Raw genomic sequence first — 16,772 nt, 5'->3', positions numbered from 1 at the left:
CATTGTGTTTGCCGTTGGAAGTGAACTTGTTAAACCTATTTTATATGTATGCATATATTTTTGTATTTATTTACTATTATTTTTGTTGATTTAAAGTATTTATTACATAAGGAATTACACTGTAATTTCACACTTATACAAATATTTTACCTATATAACTTATTACTGTGTTATTATTAATCGTCACATATTTATTAATTTATTACCATATTTATGCTTTTTTTTACTGTTTAAGTAGTAAACATAAATCACCTGTTTACTATTCTAATTGATCACAAAATTATTATGTTTATATTAATAGATATGTTTTACTACTATTGTACAATGGGTTTACCGTTGGAAGTGAAATAAAGAAATGTTTTTGGAAAATATGTCAATTTTCCCCGCCCGCCAATCAGGCGGGCGCAAAGGCGCCCGCGCGCGCAGATTGCTTGACCCATCTATAATTTTGTAACGTCTCCAAGGCGAATCCCAAGAATTGAAGCGCTCTAGGACGGGCGTGGCGCGCTCTAGCAGACAAGTGAAGCGCGACTGAAAGGCAGGAGACCTTGAGAGCGGAGCGTCCAGCAACAATTACCTGACAGTTCAACTGCTCTTCTCGGGCCCGGCGTTTGAACCGTGTCTTCGGAGGTGAGGCTGCTGTGGGGGGGGGGGGGCACACCGTCCATCGGCCGCGGCACCCCCACATTCGCCGTCAGCAACCAGCCGCGTCACCTGCTCCAGCCATGAGGTAAGCGCAATTTGTTGTACATTCGTTACTGTCAAAATGCTGAGTAACAACCCAGCGTGTACTTTACAACTAGAAAACTAGAAGTACTTACAATAAACCTTTTTTGAGATTTGTATTAATACCATGAAGCCAACTGTTATTTAAAAAATTAAATTATTAAGTTTAGCTAGTTGCTAAAAATTTTTCACTGAATTTTTAGTCCATAAACTATTTTTTAAGAAGCATTTTTTTAGTCCATTTAAATTTATATATTATACAGGGTGTCCCGTAACTCTCTGGACAAAGGTAGGCCTATACCACTTTATTGCTCATGTCAAGACAAACATATTTCACCATATGAACATCGGTATCCAATGTTTAGTTTCCCATCTGTCTGTCTGTATGTGTTGATTACTACAAAAAAAATATCTTAAAAAGTAATAAATTAAATTCAGTTTGGAATATTTTGATTGTGTGTTTTAACAAAAACGCCGTATTTCGTGGATAACGTTTGATAAAGTAGGATTTGATAACAACTCATAGGCTCAGCACGTGTGAGCACTTGTGGTTTGAGTCAGCTATATTCCCGACACCAATGATGTTAGCCTTGTATCCTCAATTAAACAAAAAGAATAAAACACACACACACATACACATACACAGGTCTGAGAAGCGTACAGCTTTGCTGTCTTGAAACAATGTTTACACAGCACAGTTGATTACATCTTACAGGCTCTCTCAACTAATAACGTTTGTTTAATGTAATGTAACTTAAGTGACCAAGATGGGATTTTCACAACTTTGGAGACCACACATAACGTAGCTATGGTAGAGAACGGTTTGACTTAATTCGAATGTTGGGTTTAGCTCCAGTTCACCTTCCTCTTATTGCAGCATCTGGTATCTGACGCTGTCTCAGACTTGACTCTTGGAATCTGGAGTCATTTTCGTCAGAAGAGATCCTGAAAAGGTCGGCTTCGAAGAAGCTCAGAATGAACCTTTACGTTGTTTTGACATCAGAGACACTGGAATCCAAGAGTCGAGTCTGAGACAGCGTCAGATACCAGACGCTGCAATAAGAGGATGGTGAACTGGAGCTAAACTCAAAAATCAAATTTAGAGACTAGTGGGGCGTAGCCTGAAGGAATTTTCGAAATAGGAATAGGCCTATATGTTGACCAGAGACCTTAAGACTATCCATGTCAAATTTCAATACAATCGGTCCAGCAGTTAGTACGTGATTAAATAAAAAAAACACACACACACATACACAGATATCGTTAGATTTATATACCATTGTCTATATATCAAATAATAAGAGATGGTCATACATATATCAAACAAAATTGTTGGACTCTTCTATACTACTTATGCCAATGTTTGTTTCACGTTGTGTTACTAACCTGATAAAGTTGGTTTTTGCCGTCATCCTTATAGATTAATAATAAACCAAGTGATATTGTTCAAGAACCTGTGTTATTGATCAAGTCGACCTAACGAGGCGTACGACAAAGGAATTGGATCTAAACATACCGTACATGGATTATATACATAGGAAATTCTGCTTCTTTCCGCAAGATAATAAAACGGAACTATTCCAGGTAGCAATCCTCGATGCCAAAATATAATTTGAAATGTTCTATGTACAACGATTTATATTTCTGTACATAACAAAATGTGCAGTGCGCGTTTGATCAATTAATTGGTGATTTTGGAAGTTAATTAGTCCGTAACAATTAATTAACATTAATTAATTCTCCCATGTTATTATTGCAAACGTTTATGACATGTTGCTGTTAATGTAGATTAGTGTTTAATTTAGGCCTACACACGTTTTATTGTTAACTATTGCCTAATTATCATGTTGTTGTTAATTAAATGATTAGTTGGCAAAGTCTTTTATTCCAAGAGCAGGGAATAGAGACTGGAAGAGTAATGGGAAAATTATCAGAATTAATACAAATTTAAGACGGTTTTAAGATTTTAAAATTCTAGTTCTAATCACATTTCACACTCTTGCAGATTTTGTGTTCCCATTGCCAAGAGCGTTGCAATGCCTCCGTCTCATAAACGGACCCCTGCGTTCTTTCAAATAACTTTAAACAAGTAATCATATACGCCCACAAATTATGCAACACCATTCGAAAAGTTCGAGACGAACATGGACGAACCTGCCGCATAATGCCGACCTGAAATTCTAATGGAACACAAAGTTCACCCCTACCGTTGAGACATTTACGTCTGTATTCCATCTTAGTTTCAAACCGTCCAGAGATTTATGGAAACCTCTGTTCGAACTCCTCTCGTGGGTTTCGTAGTTGATCGTCACCATTAAAGGTTTCGGAGCCCAAGCAATTTGCTCTCAACTCGGCACAGAAGTTGTACAGGAAACATTCGCTGAGAATGGCGATTTATATAAACTTTATAACTTTATAACTTGCGAAGTATCAAACCCAGGGATGGTGAACGACCGAGAAGGAGTTTTTCGATCATCATCAAGAACGTGAGGGAAAACATGGAGACTAATTCTTGGATAAGTTCACCCACCGCCGAACTATTCATTGGTATAAAGATCATAATCAATATTTAGTTGGTACGAGGTCCACCGTTAACGATATAAAACCACATTTACACTACTACCTAAGGATGCAATCTTGAATAATAAGTAGGGAAAACATGGAGACTAACTCTTGGATAAGATCAGCCAACGCCGAACTGAAGAACGGTTGCTCTCAACCGTTCATTGGTATAAAGATCATAATCAATATTTAGTTGGTAGGAGGTCCACCGTTAACGATATAAAACCACATTTACACTACTAATAAGGACGTAAACTTTAATAACAAGTAGGAAAAAACATGGAGACTAATTCTTGGATAAGATCAGCCGACGCCGAACTGAAGAAACAGATCCTGTCAACCTTTTCATTGTTATAAAGATCAATAATCAATATTTAGTTGGTAGGAGTTCCACCATCGTTAACGATATAAAACCACATTTACACTACTAATAAGGACGTAAACTTTAATAATAAGTTGGGGAAAGACATGGAGACTAATTCTTGGATAACCTCAGAAGAAGGAATGCAGTAATCTCGCAATGCCAACTTTCCCAATGTCACTCTACGTCATATCCTTCGCGCCAAAACAAAATTTAGTTGAACAGAATTAATCCTTTCAGGTTCGGGAAGAAACGAAAATAAACGTGAAAAGATACCGCTTATTCCTAAAGAGTTAATTACGTTTCTCTGTAGAACATGCAGTATCTGAAATCTGCTGTTGCCAGTTTCCAAACAATAACTCTTTGTTATCGACACTCCAAGTCACGTGACTGCAGGAGTCCAGTCGGCTGTAGAGCCGCATTGTGGCAGCTGGGCCGGTATGTAAATATGGCCACGGAACCATAATATTGCCCAACACTCATAACCAAAGTGGCAAGTGCAATGTCCTGTCTACACGGTCCTTCTGTCTTTTACCGTTTGGGCTCAAGGGGCCTTGTCTTCCTTTCAGCATGTCTGACGGGTTGGTGCCAGTATGTCGTCCAAATATGGAAAGAATGACCCTTTTATTATTGTTTTCTTTGGAATCACTGTCCGTACTGCCTGAATCACATGTGATCAGGTCCTCTGGAATTTTAAGAATTGTATATATCTGGAGGGATGTTTTTGCCGATCATCAGCAATGTGGTGTAGCACCGAAGGTGTTGCCGTAGCACGAACTGATACTACGTTTCGAAATCTGCAATCTGATCTCTTCTTCAGGTAAATTTACGATGGCATGTGTCCGGAAAAAATCCTGTTTCCCTCACAATCCTTCCATCGTCAAAAATAACCTTCAAACAAAGGCAAACGAACTGATAGCCGGAAGAATTCGTGATCAGATCCTCTGAAATTTGTATATTGACATATAAAAATTCCAAGGGTCAGATCATGACCCAGAGGTACCCTGGTATTTTTATTTTCTTCTGGCGCTGAAATTCGTAATGTTATTTAATGCTTACATCGATCGGAATATTTGAAAGGTTATTTTAGATCGTTAGATGGAGCCCCTAAACCTTATATATCCCCAGAGTGCGTCACATTGAAGCTGGCCATTCATGCTATAGAACGCAACTCCAGATCAGAATGCTCAAACTTAAACGTTCTAATAATTACTTCCACTGTGTTCTAAGTAAATTTCTAGTGAAGTGTCAATTGTCCTGTATCCGAGACCGGTGCACGGTGCACGACAAAGCTTGCACAGAACCTTGAAGATCGCGTTGAACATCTCATGGCGCTGCCAGAATACAAAACGGTTGCGGTGGCTTTATACGTTGTTGCTTGGATGGCACAAAAGCACGTCCTGCATTAATGACCGATGATGCCTGGTCTGAATAAGAGACGACGGCCACACAAGTGGATGGTGTTCTCACATTGAGTAGTTTGCACACCAAAAGGTTGGTAAAATCAGGTTGGATAATCAGTCAACTGTTCTGAAAGTATGGTACTGTCGGTCATTACACATTTTCTTCGTGCACAATCGCTTGTGTGGAACTTCGTTTACATTTAACAAGTGGCTTCAATTATAAAACACAACCAAAGTTTACTATACAATTTTTCTGGACTACATAACATTAACAGTATTATGAAAAATGGCCATAATGTCTTACTTTCCTCTCCAGATACCCAAAATTGTATGGCTAAAGCACCTAGAGTTTTCACAAACTCAAAATTTGAAAACCGAACTTTTCCAACCTAAATTACCTAAAACACAACAACCCTTTACTAATGGATGCGAACCGTGCTACAAACCACGTTGCGGTTCTTGCAAAATTATGAAAACCTCTAGGGAATTCAAAAACAGCGTTATTGGTTTGATATATCCCATTATTATGTAAGTAAATTGTGAGTCTAAGAATGTAATTTATGAAATTAATTGTAAATTTTGTTGAAAAAAAAAACAATGTTTTGGACACAGATTTGATATTTATTATAAAAACAATGAGAAGCCATTGGCCAAACATGCTGCTGAGCACAAAAAGGACAAAATAGAAGAGGAATTAATGAGGTCTTCCCTTGTTCTGAAGAATTAGGTTTAAACTTTAAAATTTCGAAGAAGTCCATCAGTTAATTCTAAATTTAAGATAATTAATTGTAACTTTTCAAAATTTCTTTCTGTGCCAATAACAGCTGGGTCTTTGCATGTTTCAGTTGCGTATTTACATTTTGTATTTATTTCCTTATTTGTTGTGTTTTTTTTTGTATTCTTATTTTATGCTTCCTGAAGATGTACAAAATCCCAAGAAATATAGAAGCTTTTTATCTGTTGTTTTTATTCCAATTAGTGAAATACTATATATATATATATATATATATATATATATATATATATATATATATATATATATATATATAAATAAACGATGTCATCGGTTGAAGTAGCAACGACAAAGTGACGATCACAACCGGAAGTTAGAGATGGGTCGGTAATTAACCTAACCTGGAAAACCACAGTCACGCGTGCAAATGTGGAGTACTTACTGTACACAAGAGCCAGCGGAGGGTAAAATTATCTCGAGATTGCTGCAAGATTGTAATACATAATATGTGCAGCATCGTTAAAAGCTATATTTAAACACTGTCCAATAACTAGAAGTTTCCCAAACTGGCTCCAAAAACATCAACCTTGCAAAGTTTCTATAAGAATAAGAATAATTATTCACTCAATAGAACACAAAGTTTTTTTGTTCAAGTCAAAACATCAGTATCAAAAGTAATTATAGAAAAGCAGCAGAACAGAACTGTTTACAATAGAGCATACAATCTAAAGGTAAAACACAATAAAGTCTTGTAACAATTTTTAAATTATTCCTACTAAAAACAATCGGTCTAATCAAGACATGGGTATCACGAGAGCCTCGTGGAGAATTTTGAGAAAGCCTTCCCGATCAAGTAAGCCTTTAAATGGTTTTTGAAATTGTTTACATTTGTTTGAATTTTGACTACATTTTGAAGTGAATTGTAGAGTTAGGACCAAAATAAAACATTGAGTTTTTGAAAAGGTTGCGTCTGAAACGGTCTGAAATTAGGTAATTTCTGTGCTTTGTGTTATGATCATGATTTAAATGTGGAAAAAGATTTTATTTTGAAAAACAAACATTGTCGAATAAAAAATTGAGAAGAGAGACCAACGTTAGGATCTCGCTGGATCGGAAACGCTCTCTACAGCTCTCATCTGGTCTCATTCCACAGACGACCCTCAACGCTCTCTTTTGAAGAGTGAATACTCTATTAAAGTTGATGACATTAGAAAATCCCCAAAATATTATTCCGTACCTCAACTTTGACTCATTCTTAAAATACTCATTCGTGAGTTTCTTTAAAATAAGCGTGCTTCAGTGTATAAAAGAAAACCTATGAATTTATCACTTTGGTTTGATGGTCTGTGGCTATGTTTAAAACATATATTTTCTTTTAAAGAAGTGTATTCCGTTTATTTTTAAATTCACGAAGGGTGAGTTTAAGTTTCGTTAATTCTATTAGGTACGCCATAAAGAGTGTAACAATAAATGAATTCATGGTATTAGTAGTTATAAATACTACTTATAGTGTCTGCAACCGCAAATGAACTATTTATCTAAATGATGAACTTATCTTATGGAATCTCTAATCAGGCTTTGCCTTTGGGACCCTATTTTCCTATTAAAATTATATTTGTTTTGTAACAGAATTTTATTTTATGTTAGTATAGATTTTTAATACTCATATGATTTTGTCTTGGTACACATTATACTCGTATGTGTTTATTTTTAGGAAATAAATAATTTTTTTTATTCTATGGATCGATTAATCTTTAATCGGTAACTTTAATCTTTAACTCCTATATTTCTCCAGTTCAATATCTGCGTGTTCAATACAGATATATCGAGTGTCAGCCATCCCGACTAGCGATCTGCTAGGCCGTGGGACCAAGTCCGGTTAAACTGTTACATCAGTGCCTCCGGTGGTCCGGATAATCGGTGCTGCTGGTGGGAACTACCGGAGTGCTGTTTCTGGTCCAACAGCACGTCCCCACGGCTAGCAGAACCTCACCGTACACCGGGCACTCGCTTAGGAGCATCATTGAACTTTTTTGGTCTTTCTCGAAGATTTAGGAAAATTTAGGATCTTCTGTTGGAAAGCTAAAATTTGTTTCTCCGAACTTTATTAATGGTATCCATTAAAACAGTTTGCTCTCTCTAAAAATTAGCTCGTGTACTGAATGTACGCCTAACCTTAAAATACAGTATATTGGAACTTGGAACAACGCTTTGCAGCCAATCCGAGCATTTGGTTGGTATACCGTGAGGAATTAAAGAACGCACCTTCACCACAGGTCTTCTGGGACACACATCACTATTAACTTTGAGAAATATGATCTTTTCTATATTCCTCTAAAAAAACCAAACGTTATTTCTGTGGCAAGTATTATATATCAATAACACCACTGTTCGAAAAAAATGAATTTCTAATATTAAAGGTTTCTTTGTAAGGTATTACGTAAGGCAATGCAAGAAGCATTGGATTTCGGAGTAACCCATTAGTACAATAATTTTTTTTAAATTTAATTTGTTTTATGATTAAATATAGCGAATTAGAAACAAAACCCATGAGAAAATAGTCAAATTATAACTACTATTAGTTGTACTTTAATAGTGTTGTAATTAAAAACTTACGTACTAGGGGGCGTCCGATAACTCAGACGCAATGCATGCGGAGAATTTTATTTTCTGATTGTGTAGCACCTTGATTATACACTATAATAATAATCAAGTATAGGGGTTATTAACTGAGTATTTTTTCTGAACAATATTTTATTATAATTAAAATTAAGGGATACAATTTTGAAAAATGGCCTCAGACATCGAAATTCAACTAAAATAAATTTTAACTGAGCATAACCTATATAGTTGTCCTGGAACTATACAACAATGGTAAGTTACCAAATCTTAAAAATCTGTTTCATTGATTGAGGTTTGCATAAATCACTGTGGATGACGTTAAGTATATGACGTTTAGTAGGCTACATATGAACGTGGCTTTTCCTGGGCAATTTGCACGTTTTTTGGTGGCATTGTGTGTTGTAATGGTTTAGATAATGGTCTTATATATGGTGGCTGTTCGTACTTCTTTAGTAAGATAATGTGTCAGTAGTAAATAGAGTAAATACGATAACGACATATTTTTGAAATTGGCTAGTACAAGGAATTCGCTCGATCTTACCCCCCACCCCTCCACCACCCCACACTACACCACCAGTGAGTTACTCCCTATAGTAACTTATTTAGTTATAATATACACAAATATTTTATCCAGGTCAATAGAACTCACTGAAACAGAATGTGTACAGAGAAATGGCTCTTTCTATAAGGGTTGGACTAAGACAACATTATCAACTTCTAGTTATGTTTTAAATTACTATTGTTCAAAATAATAATCATTATTCTAGTGTGTAATAACCCATTCCACAGTCAAAATTAAAATCAAATGTAAAGATAAAGAATACAATCATGCCATACGTCTGTACACAGCCGCTATGCTTATACAGATCATTAGAACCAATCAAGTGTCTGATTTAAGTCTGAGATAAGTTATAAAATGTATATGTTGTATTGTTACAAGACATACTACAAATATTGATAATGAAAAATGCATTATAAGTTTTAATTGTAAACAGAACTTACCTTTCAAGCGTGGCTGTAACTAAAAAGGTATCGACATAATGAATCTGAGAAATTGAGGTTATGTCAACAAAAGCTAATCTTGTAGTCACTGAGTTCATTGAACTGTCAGGGTACCAGGAATGCCAACTTAACATTTTAAAAACTAAAATAACCAGTTCTATCAATAAAATACCCCGCGTCTGATTAATCAGATGTTACGCACTAATGGGTGAATATTTCAAGATGTGCCATTCATTCTTCTCAGAAGCCATTAGATTTGCATAAGTCTACAATACAACAGCCCACGGCTTCATCCTCTCACTTCTCCACTTCCTGGCGGGAACCTTCTCTTCCGGTCAAGATCCTTGCGTCATTCTGGGCTGAGGAAGGAAGACGAGAGATAACCATCCCTGCCGTTTAGCCTTAGCCTCGGCCGAGGTGTCCGTGTTTTCTTGGCGTTAATTGGTGAAGGCTACATGTCTGTCGTTCGTTCTACATGCTCGTGGACCTTAGCTTCCCTGGGGCCTAGACCTGGTGAACTCATTACTCACGAACCAGATGTCAAAATTACGGTACCAACGTCGGCACTCGACACGCCGAAATACCCAAGTAAGACTTTGTAAGTTAATTGTGGACGAAGGATGAATGCAAAGAATGAATGATGATGGATAGTCTAATCAATATTACAGAGTCTAAAGTGACTACTTCTTTTGAGTAGTATGGGCGTATGTTTTGCACGGGGGAAAACTTCCGTTTCGCGTCACGGAACGTCACGCATGTTTATGTTTCTCACGTGTTTTCAAAGTATAGTGACAGCTTTACCGAAACGTAAAAAAACCCTTATATAAACATTTGATCTGAACAAACATGCCATTTAAAGCATGTTTTACTGAAACTACCAGCAGTCAACAGCCAGGCAATGAGAAAGGTGTCTGTAATCAGCTGGGATGGAGCGTATATATTATTAGGATTCACAGGTAATGAACATTTGTGTATTTCCTTTTTAGCTAATAATTGTAATGGAGGAAAACTAAGATAATTATTCCGATTCATTCACATACCAAATAAAAAAAGTAGCGACGAAAGCTCTGAAAATAGTGAAGCAGAATTTGTAGTTTACAAAAGGCAGAATACAGAATTAAGTGTAAATGTAAATGAAGATATGACTGATAAAGTGAAGCAAGCAACGGAAAAAATAATAATTGGCTAAATTACGTTCAAAAAAACTTTCAAGACAACGTTCGCAAAGATAAAGAGACAATAAAGGATCAGATCGTCTGAAAAATGTTGGCATTACTCAAGCAAGGCAAAAATGATTGGCTAGATAACGTAAAATGAGATATTTAGAAAAGGTACTTCTCAAGATATACATTTACAGCCCGTTATAAGAAGTATAGTTGTCACTTAAGTCCGTTAGTCCCGTGACTGCCTTATTTTTTGTAAGGGTTTTTACTGCCATTGACCAAAAAAGAAATCAGAAAATTTCTGGTTGCACTTCAAGATAAAAACGTAACTGGAACAAACCGGATTGTTCATCCTGTTGAAGGAGAATGAATATTGTAGAGAAATAAAACGCGGAAAGATTTGAAATTTTGATTCACCTCAAGCGTCGGTTTGTTTTGTCAACAAAACATTTGAATTTTTTCTGGCACAGTACGTCTTAGGGAAATCCGAAATATGTATATTTTTTGCATTATATTATGGAATACATTCCAATATTCATTCAAATATAGCTTTTACTAGTGTTACGGTTTAATTTAATTGTTCTCTTAGACAGTTTATAATATCAATACAGGGAAATAGGAATGATCGGTCCCAGAATTATCTACAGTAGGCCCTTGCATAATTTAGAAAACCTAATGTAATGCTAAATTCAAATCGGTTGCATGCGCTAATTTGATCCATAAGAGCTTAATGTTCCAAGGTTTTGTGATCTCGAACAGCTGTGTGGCCCCAAGCGCAAGGTAGGATATTACATAGTTTTTACTGTCCTAAACGTGTTTGGAAACACGTCCCTGTTTACTGGAGAGATAAAATTCTTTTCGTTCCGAGAAGTGATCGGGCGGCGATAAGGTGTTGGGAAACTTCCGTAGTTGCGTTCCTAGTCAGAGTTGAACAGTTCCGAGAGTGGCCGCAGTTACATTCTGGTATGATGCTGAGAGTGGCCGCAGTTACATTCTGTATGATGCTGAGAGTGGTCGCAATTACATTCTAGTATGATGCTGAGAGTCAAACTTATCTTGTGCTCAAGAGGTACTGACAACTGACAAAAACGCAACAAGAGATGCCTCTCTATGCACGCAATTTACTTTCAGAGTGAAAGCTTCTGTAAACCCGGTCGTTGTAGTCTCCCGGCGAAATCAACTGAGTACCCGTAATACCGAGGGATTGTCGAGGTTATTCAATTCCTAGATGTATTATAGATTTGCACCCATAGATAGTGAGTGCTTTGTTATCGCTTATGGTTCGTCGGTAATTTTAAAGACCTAGACTATATGGCTGTGTAAACGAAGGAAGCGTATGCATAATAGTGTAAGTACTCATATATCGAGGCATGGATTCTGTTGATATTTATTAAAACAAAATATTTCGTACTATGGTCAAAATATCAAAATGTATTCTGTAATAAGCTGTATTCTGATTGCTAAGTTTTGTTTGCAGAAATAAACAAATATGAAATTTATTTGGGATTATAACCACTGTAAAAGTAACTGTGAGCTGAGACAAGACAATGAGCTCCTAGGGTACTTGGGAATTTTGGCTGGAGGTGAGCTCAGAACCTAATCTGACTCGAAAGGAACAAAGTACAATTTTGACTGATTCTTTACAGAGCAATGCTACCTCCAGCTCTATGGAGATTTATGATAGCTTCGTTCCTGAGAGAATGGAATTGAAAATTATGCCGAGACAGGAAATACCATTTCACTTCATGGTAAAATGTGGTGAACTAGTGAAGAGAAGAGCAACATCATAATTGTCAGGTTGGATAAAGAGAGCTATTCAGTCTTAACTCCATTTTAGTGTTTAGATCCCTTGAAGAGGCAAGCCTGGTAGAACTAGTGTAACTGAAATGTTCGCCGATAAGTTGGGAGTAGGAACTTGGTGATGTCACGTTGGACAACATGATGAACAAAATGCTCGAGGGCTCAGGTTATTGGGAGGCATTGAAAGAGATGGTGAGGGAGATTCTCAGAAGGAAGAAAGAAGATAGAAGGCTGGAGCTAGCTTAGCCAGACATGAAGAGGATTGACAAGCCAGAAGAAGAATAATGACCCTACTGGACTGAAGCAATGCCTTTGGTGATACCAGCTCCAGTAGAGAGAAATGCAGGAGGGTTTAGTGGGTAACCCTAGGTAGACAATTATAGAAACAAACACAACAAATAACTAGGGAGTCCCACACACGGGGAGCTTGCAGATTTCATACAGCCCCTATGGTGCGTAAAGCATTTCCTCCCGAAAAAAGCTGGGAGTAGGAAGAGCATAATAAACATTTTATGCCGCACCGTACTTATTTCTCCCCCAAGTCAGTACAATTTGAACAGCAATGTAGTAATAATAAGAATGAATGAAATTCTCAGCTTGGTATAAGGCCTCGATTATCTTTTCCACGAAATAATTCTATTTCCAATTAAGAGTGTCTTGTAGCAAACTCGTTCCAAACTTTATGTGCTATTTATTGACAGATTTATACAAATTTGATAGTGAAAATTAAATGCTTTCCCCACAACCAAGACAAGAGACTATCCCGAGTTGTATTTCCATGTTTCCAACACCAGTCTATCCAACATGCAGGTGTGGCAACAATGCGGCGGTAGAAATGCATAAATTCCCTTGTGTTCGCCAGACGCCCGGCACCGCCGCAGAGGTCAATGCATCCTGCGGTAGATGGGAGAGGGCGACCTTGTGTGTAGCAAGTGGCTCGTCACGGCACGGCAGACAGAGCAGCCGGGCCGTCACTATTATACGAACACCCCTCATTCCATTCATTGATTAAAGTAACAAAAATACAAGTCAACGAACTTTCTTCCAAAATAATTGTTTTAAGAACTAATTACGTCATGTTAGGCCTATTAATTATGAATACGTAAGAGACACGGTAATCATAATTTTCGTCTACTATACTTTAATTATCCCTCCATATAATTCGAAACAGAAGCTGATTTACTCTATTTATTAGTTACCCATAGTTTGTTCCTTATAGCATATACAAATGTTGAACATATACAGGTATATATTCAAGCGCAGGAGTTTCTATTCAATAGCAATTTAATTAAGAAACTTTATGTGGGTTTTAGAGAAAACTTAAAATTATCAAAGAAGTGTGCCCTTGTGGCTTGGAATCTACGGCTGCATTACGTTTTAATTAAACGAGTATTTGTGGTGTAAGTACACCTTATGAATATTATTTTTTTATTAGTGTAAAACTATTTGGAAAATGAGGAAGCGACGGATGCTTTACTGATTGCACAAAACGCGAACTTATTTACGGCAGGGCAATTACTTACCTACTAAAGCCATTACAGATCTCTTTGGTGACCAAACCTCCCCATCACTTGCTCAGCAGTGTTTGTTAGGCAAGAAAAGTTTCGGCCGCTTGAAAGGTCGGCCGCCTGAAATATCGGCCGCTTGACATCATCCCTTACTGACTAACAATATATAGTATTTCTTGATTACTTACGTTGACCTATATAATTTTCACGTTTTCTGTCTATATTCTGGACAATTATGTAGTATTTGTGGTTTATCGCTGTATTAATATATAAATTAAGTTTACGAAATTTAAAAGGAAACAAATTTAGACAGCACAGTTTATAATTGATGAGTGTTGGTGACAAAGATGCTCTTAGTAATTCTGACAGACACATTTAACCTCGCAAATCATATCCCACTTCACCACTTGTGATCAAATAAGTGCTCCACAGTATTTCAAATTGAGTAGATGAAGTAAAAGTTTGTTGATATTGATGTTGTTCCCAAAACTTTTTGTTTATGATACTAAATAACTTTAATTGTCCAACAGGGCTTCTCTATTGGTGTTATTGACGGCCTGGACGAGCTTCTGCCTGGGACAGAATGTCCTCCTCCACCCGGCGCCTCCGACCCACTCTAGGCCGAGGAGAGCGGAGCAGGACTTCTGGAGTGGGCGCAGCGTAGACTTCAGCAGCAGTTTTCCTTTAGGCCAGCCATTCATGGAAATACCCGTCAACGATGTCCAGCTGGGGTCAGACGGCAGCCTGGACAAGATCCAGGTAGTGAGCTCTGCCATCAGAGTGTTGCCCAGGAAGGGAAAGAAGACCAAGAGGGATGTTTCGGAAAGGCCTTGGAGGACAGATTCCCCTCGGGCGAAGAGGGAGACTGTGCAGTCCTGGAGGAAACCTCGGCAGCACCAGTTCGTGACCAATAAGTCCGACCGTCTCCCCCCTCCCCCCATCGTGCGTGTGCGTGTCTACCCCCCTGCCGACAGGAACGAGAGGTTCTACGACAGAGACTACAGGAAGAGCCAAAGGAGAATCATCTACTACGCGAATCTCCCGGAGATCGTCAGGCCTCCAGTGCAGTGGTACAATACCAGAGACTACTACGATTCCCCACGACAAGCCTACCCTTCAGCCTTCCCCATGGGGTACTCTTCTAACTCCTTTCCGTCCCCGAGTGAGAACGAAGTGACTCGTGTACAGTCGAACATTATCGATGTGACCCCTTCGAGGCGCCCGGGGTACTCGTCGACCCCTAAGTTCACCATAATCGATGTAGAACCTCCTTATAGCTACAACAACCCTTCTTACAACCGCCGCCCCTCCCTTCCATCCCCCACCCGGTACGATCTCTACCCCTTCCCTTCCCCACAGTACACCCCTAACAGATATTATAATGACGTCCGTACGCCACCCTACCGCGACCATTCCCACTTTCCCAGTCAGAACTTCCGACCCGACTCTTCCCTGGAACCTGTCAAACTCCAGATCCCCACTACTGACTCCCCCTCTACCCCCAACTCCACTGAACTTCCCACCAACACCACCAGGTTTCTACCGGATACCATCCCCGTGTCTCTATCAAAGTTCGTTACATAGTTGTATTTGAATCGATTCTGAATAACCCACCTGCAATCCTTCTTTGAAGAATAGCGTCAGTTTTAAGATATTATTATTATTTTGTACTTCAATACATGTGTGATTTAGTTGTAAATAAATAACGATGTCCTCTTAGGAGTGATGAAATTTGTCATCAATATCACCAGAAATAAGCTTGATTTGCTAAGTAGGAAGCTAATGTCATCAAAGCAGAATTGCGAATTGCAATTTTTAAAAGTAATTATGTAACTGACTAATTAAAAATCTGTTAATAATTATTAAAAGTTGTAATTTTTGTTTATTTACATTGTTTGATAAAAATTCCATTTCAACTTAAAATCAAACGAAAGTTTTGCATTAGTGTCGGGTTTTGGTAGGATGTTTTACATTTTAACTTTTCTAATTTCTACTACAGTGTCTATACGACGAGTTATGAGGGATATGAAGTAGTGAAATACTACCCTCATTCATGATTTAAAACATATGGAATCTCTGTATTTTGTTAATAATTAAATTGGTAGTGATTTCAAAGTTTGTAGAAAACCTAAGCCAGTTTTACAGGTTCAAAGTACGTATTTACAAACTGTTTAGTAATACTAAAAGTCGGAAAAGTATCATTAAGGTTTGAATAAATCTTTTTTGACTGTATTAACCGATTTCATTTATTAAACGTAAAAACCTATTTTCTATTGCACTATGATGTCGTGGAAGGAAGGAAGCTGTATGTGATGTGACAACTGCAGTAACAGGATGCCACATCGCCATAATGCTGTGAACGGGAAGCTAAGGTAAGCACAAAGTAAATAAGTAGGGAACACAAATAACTTTGGAGAAATCATTGAATCTGCCTTGCTGCATTTATCATTTATAGTGAACTCTTCCTCAGTAAATATTTAAATGTATATATCTATATATATATATATATATATATATATATATATATATATATATATATATATATATCTATATATATAAAAATGAATGTTTGTATGTTTGTCCTTTATGGAATCGTGAACTATTGGACCGATCATGATGAAAATTTGTACGTATAATGTATTTTTCCACGGAGAAGGTTTATAAGCTATGCCCATCCCTTTCCCGATTCAGGATTCCGCCCCACTGGTTACAGAAATACCCATAAGAAATGCATTGCAGCAAACATATGTTAACGTCTTTTTCAAATTTTTAATCAGCTGTTCTTTGTAAACATATATTACACTTATAGTTTTTAAAGCATTAGAGTAAGCTTAAGAGAAACGACAAATTTTGTTTAAACTGTTTTTTTGCAATCACTGTTAAACATAGACT

General features: G+C 37.4%; 1 protein-coding gene across 1 annotated transcript; it reads left to right on the top strand.

The window, feature by feature from the left end:
* Nucleotides 1-559: 559 nt before the first annotated feature.
* Nucleotides 560-16,112, top strand: LOC124365720. Its single transcript, XM_046821670.1, has 2 exons — nucleotides 560-730; nucleotides 14,411-16,112. Exons 1-2 carry the CDS (start codon nucleotides 726-728, stop codon nucleotides 15,462-15,464), a joined length of 1,059 nt encoding a protein of 352 aa, XP_046677626.1. The 5' UTR covers nucleotides 560-725; the 3' UTR covers nucleotides 15,465-16,112.
* The last annotated feature ends 660 nt before the right edge of the window (nucleotides 16,113-16,772 follow it).

Source organism: Homalodisca vitripennis, chromosome 7 (assembly GCF_021130785.1).
Source record: "Homalodisca vitripennis isolate AUS2020 chromosome 7, UT_GWSS_2.1, whole genome shotgun sequence".
Classification (NCBI taxonomy): Eukaryota; Metazoa; Arthropoda; class Insecta; order Hemiptera; family Cicadellidae; genus Homalodisca; species Homalodisca vitripennis.
The sequence above is the reverse complement of the archived record's forward strand: the minus strand, read 5'-3'. Positions and strand labels throughout refer to the sequence as shown.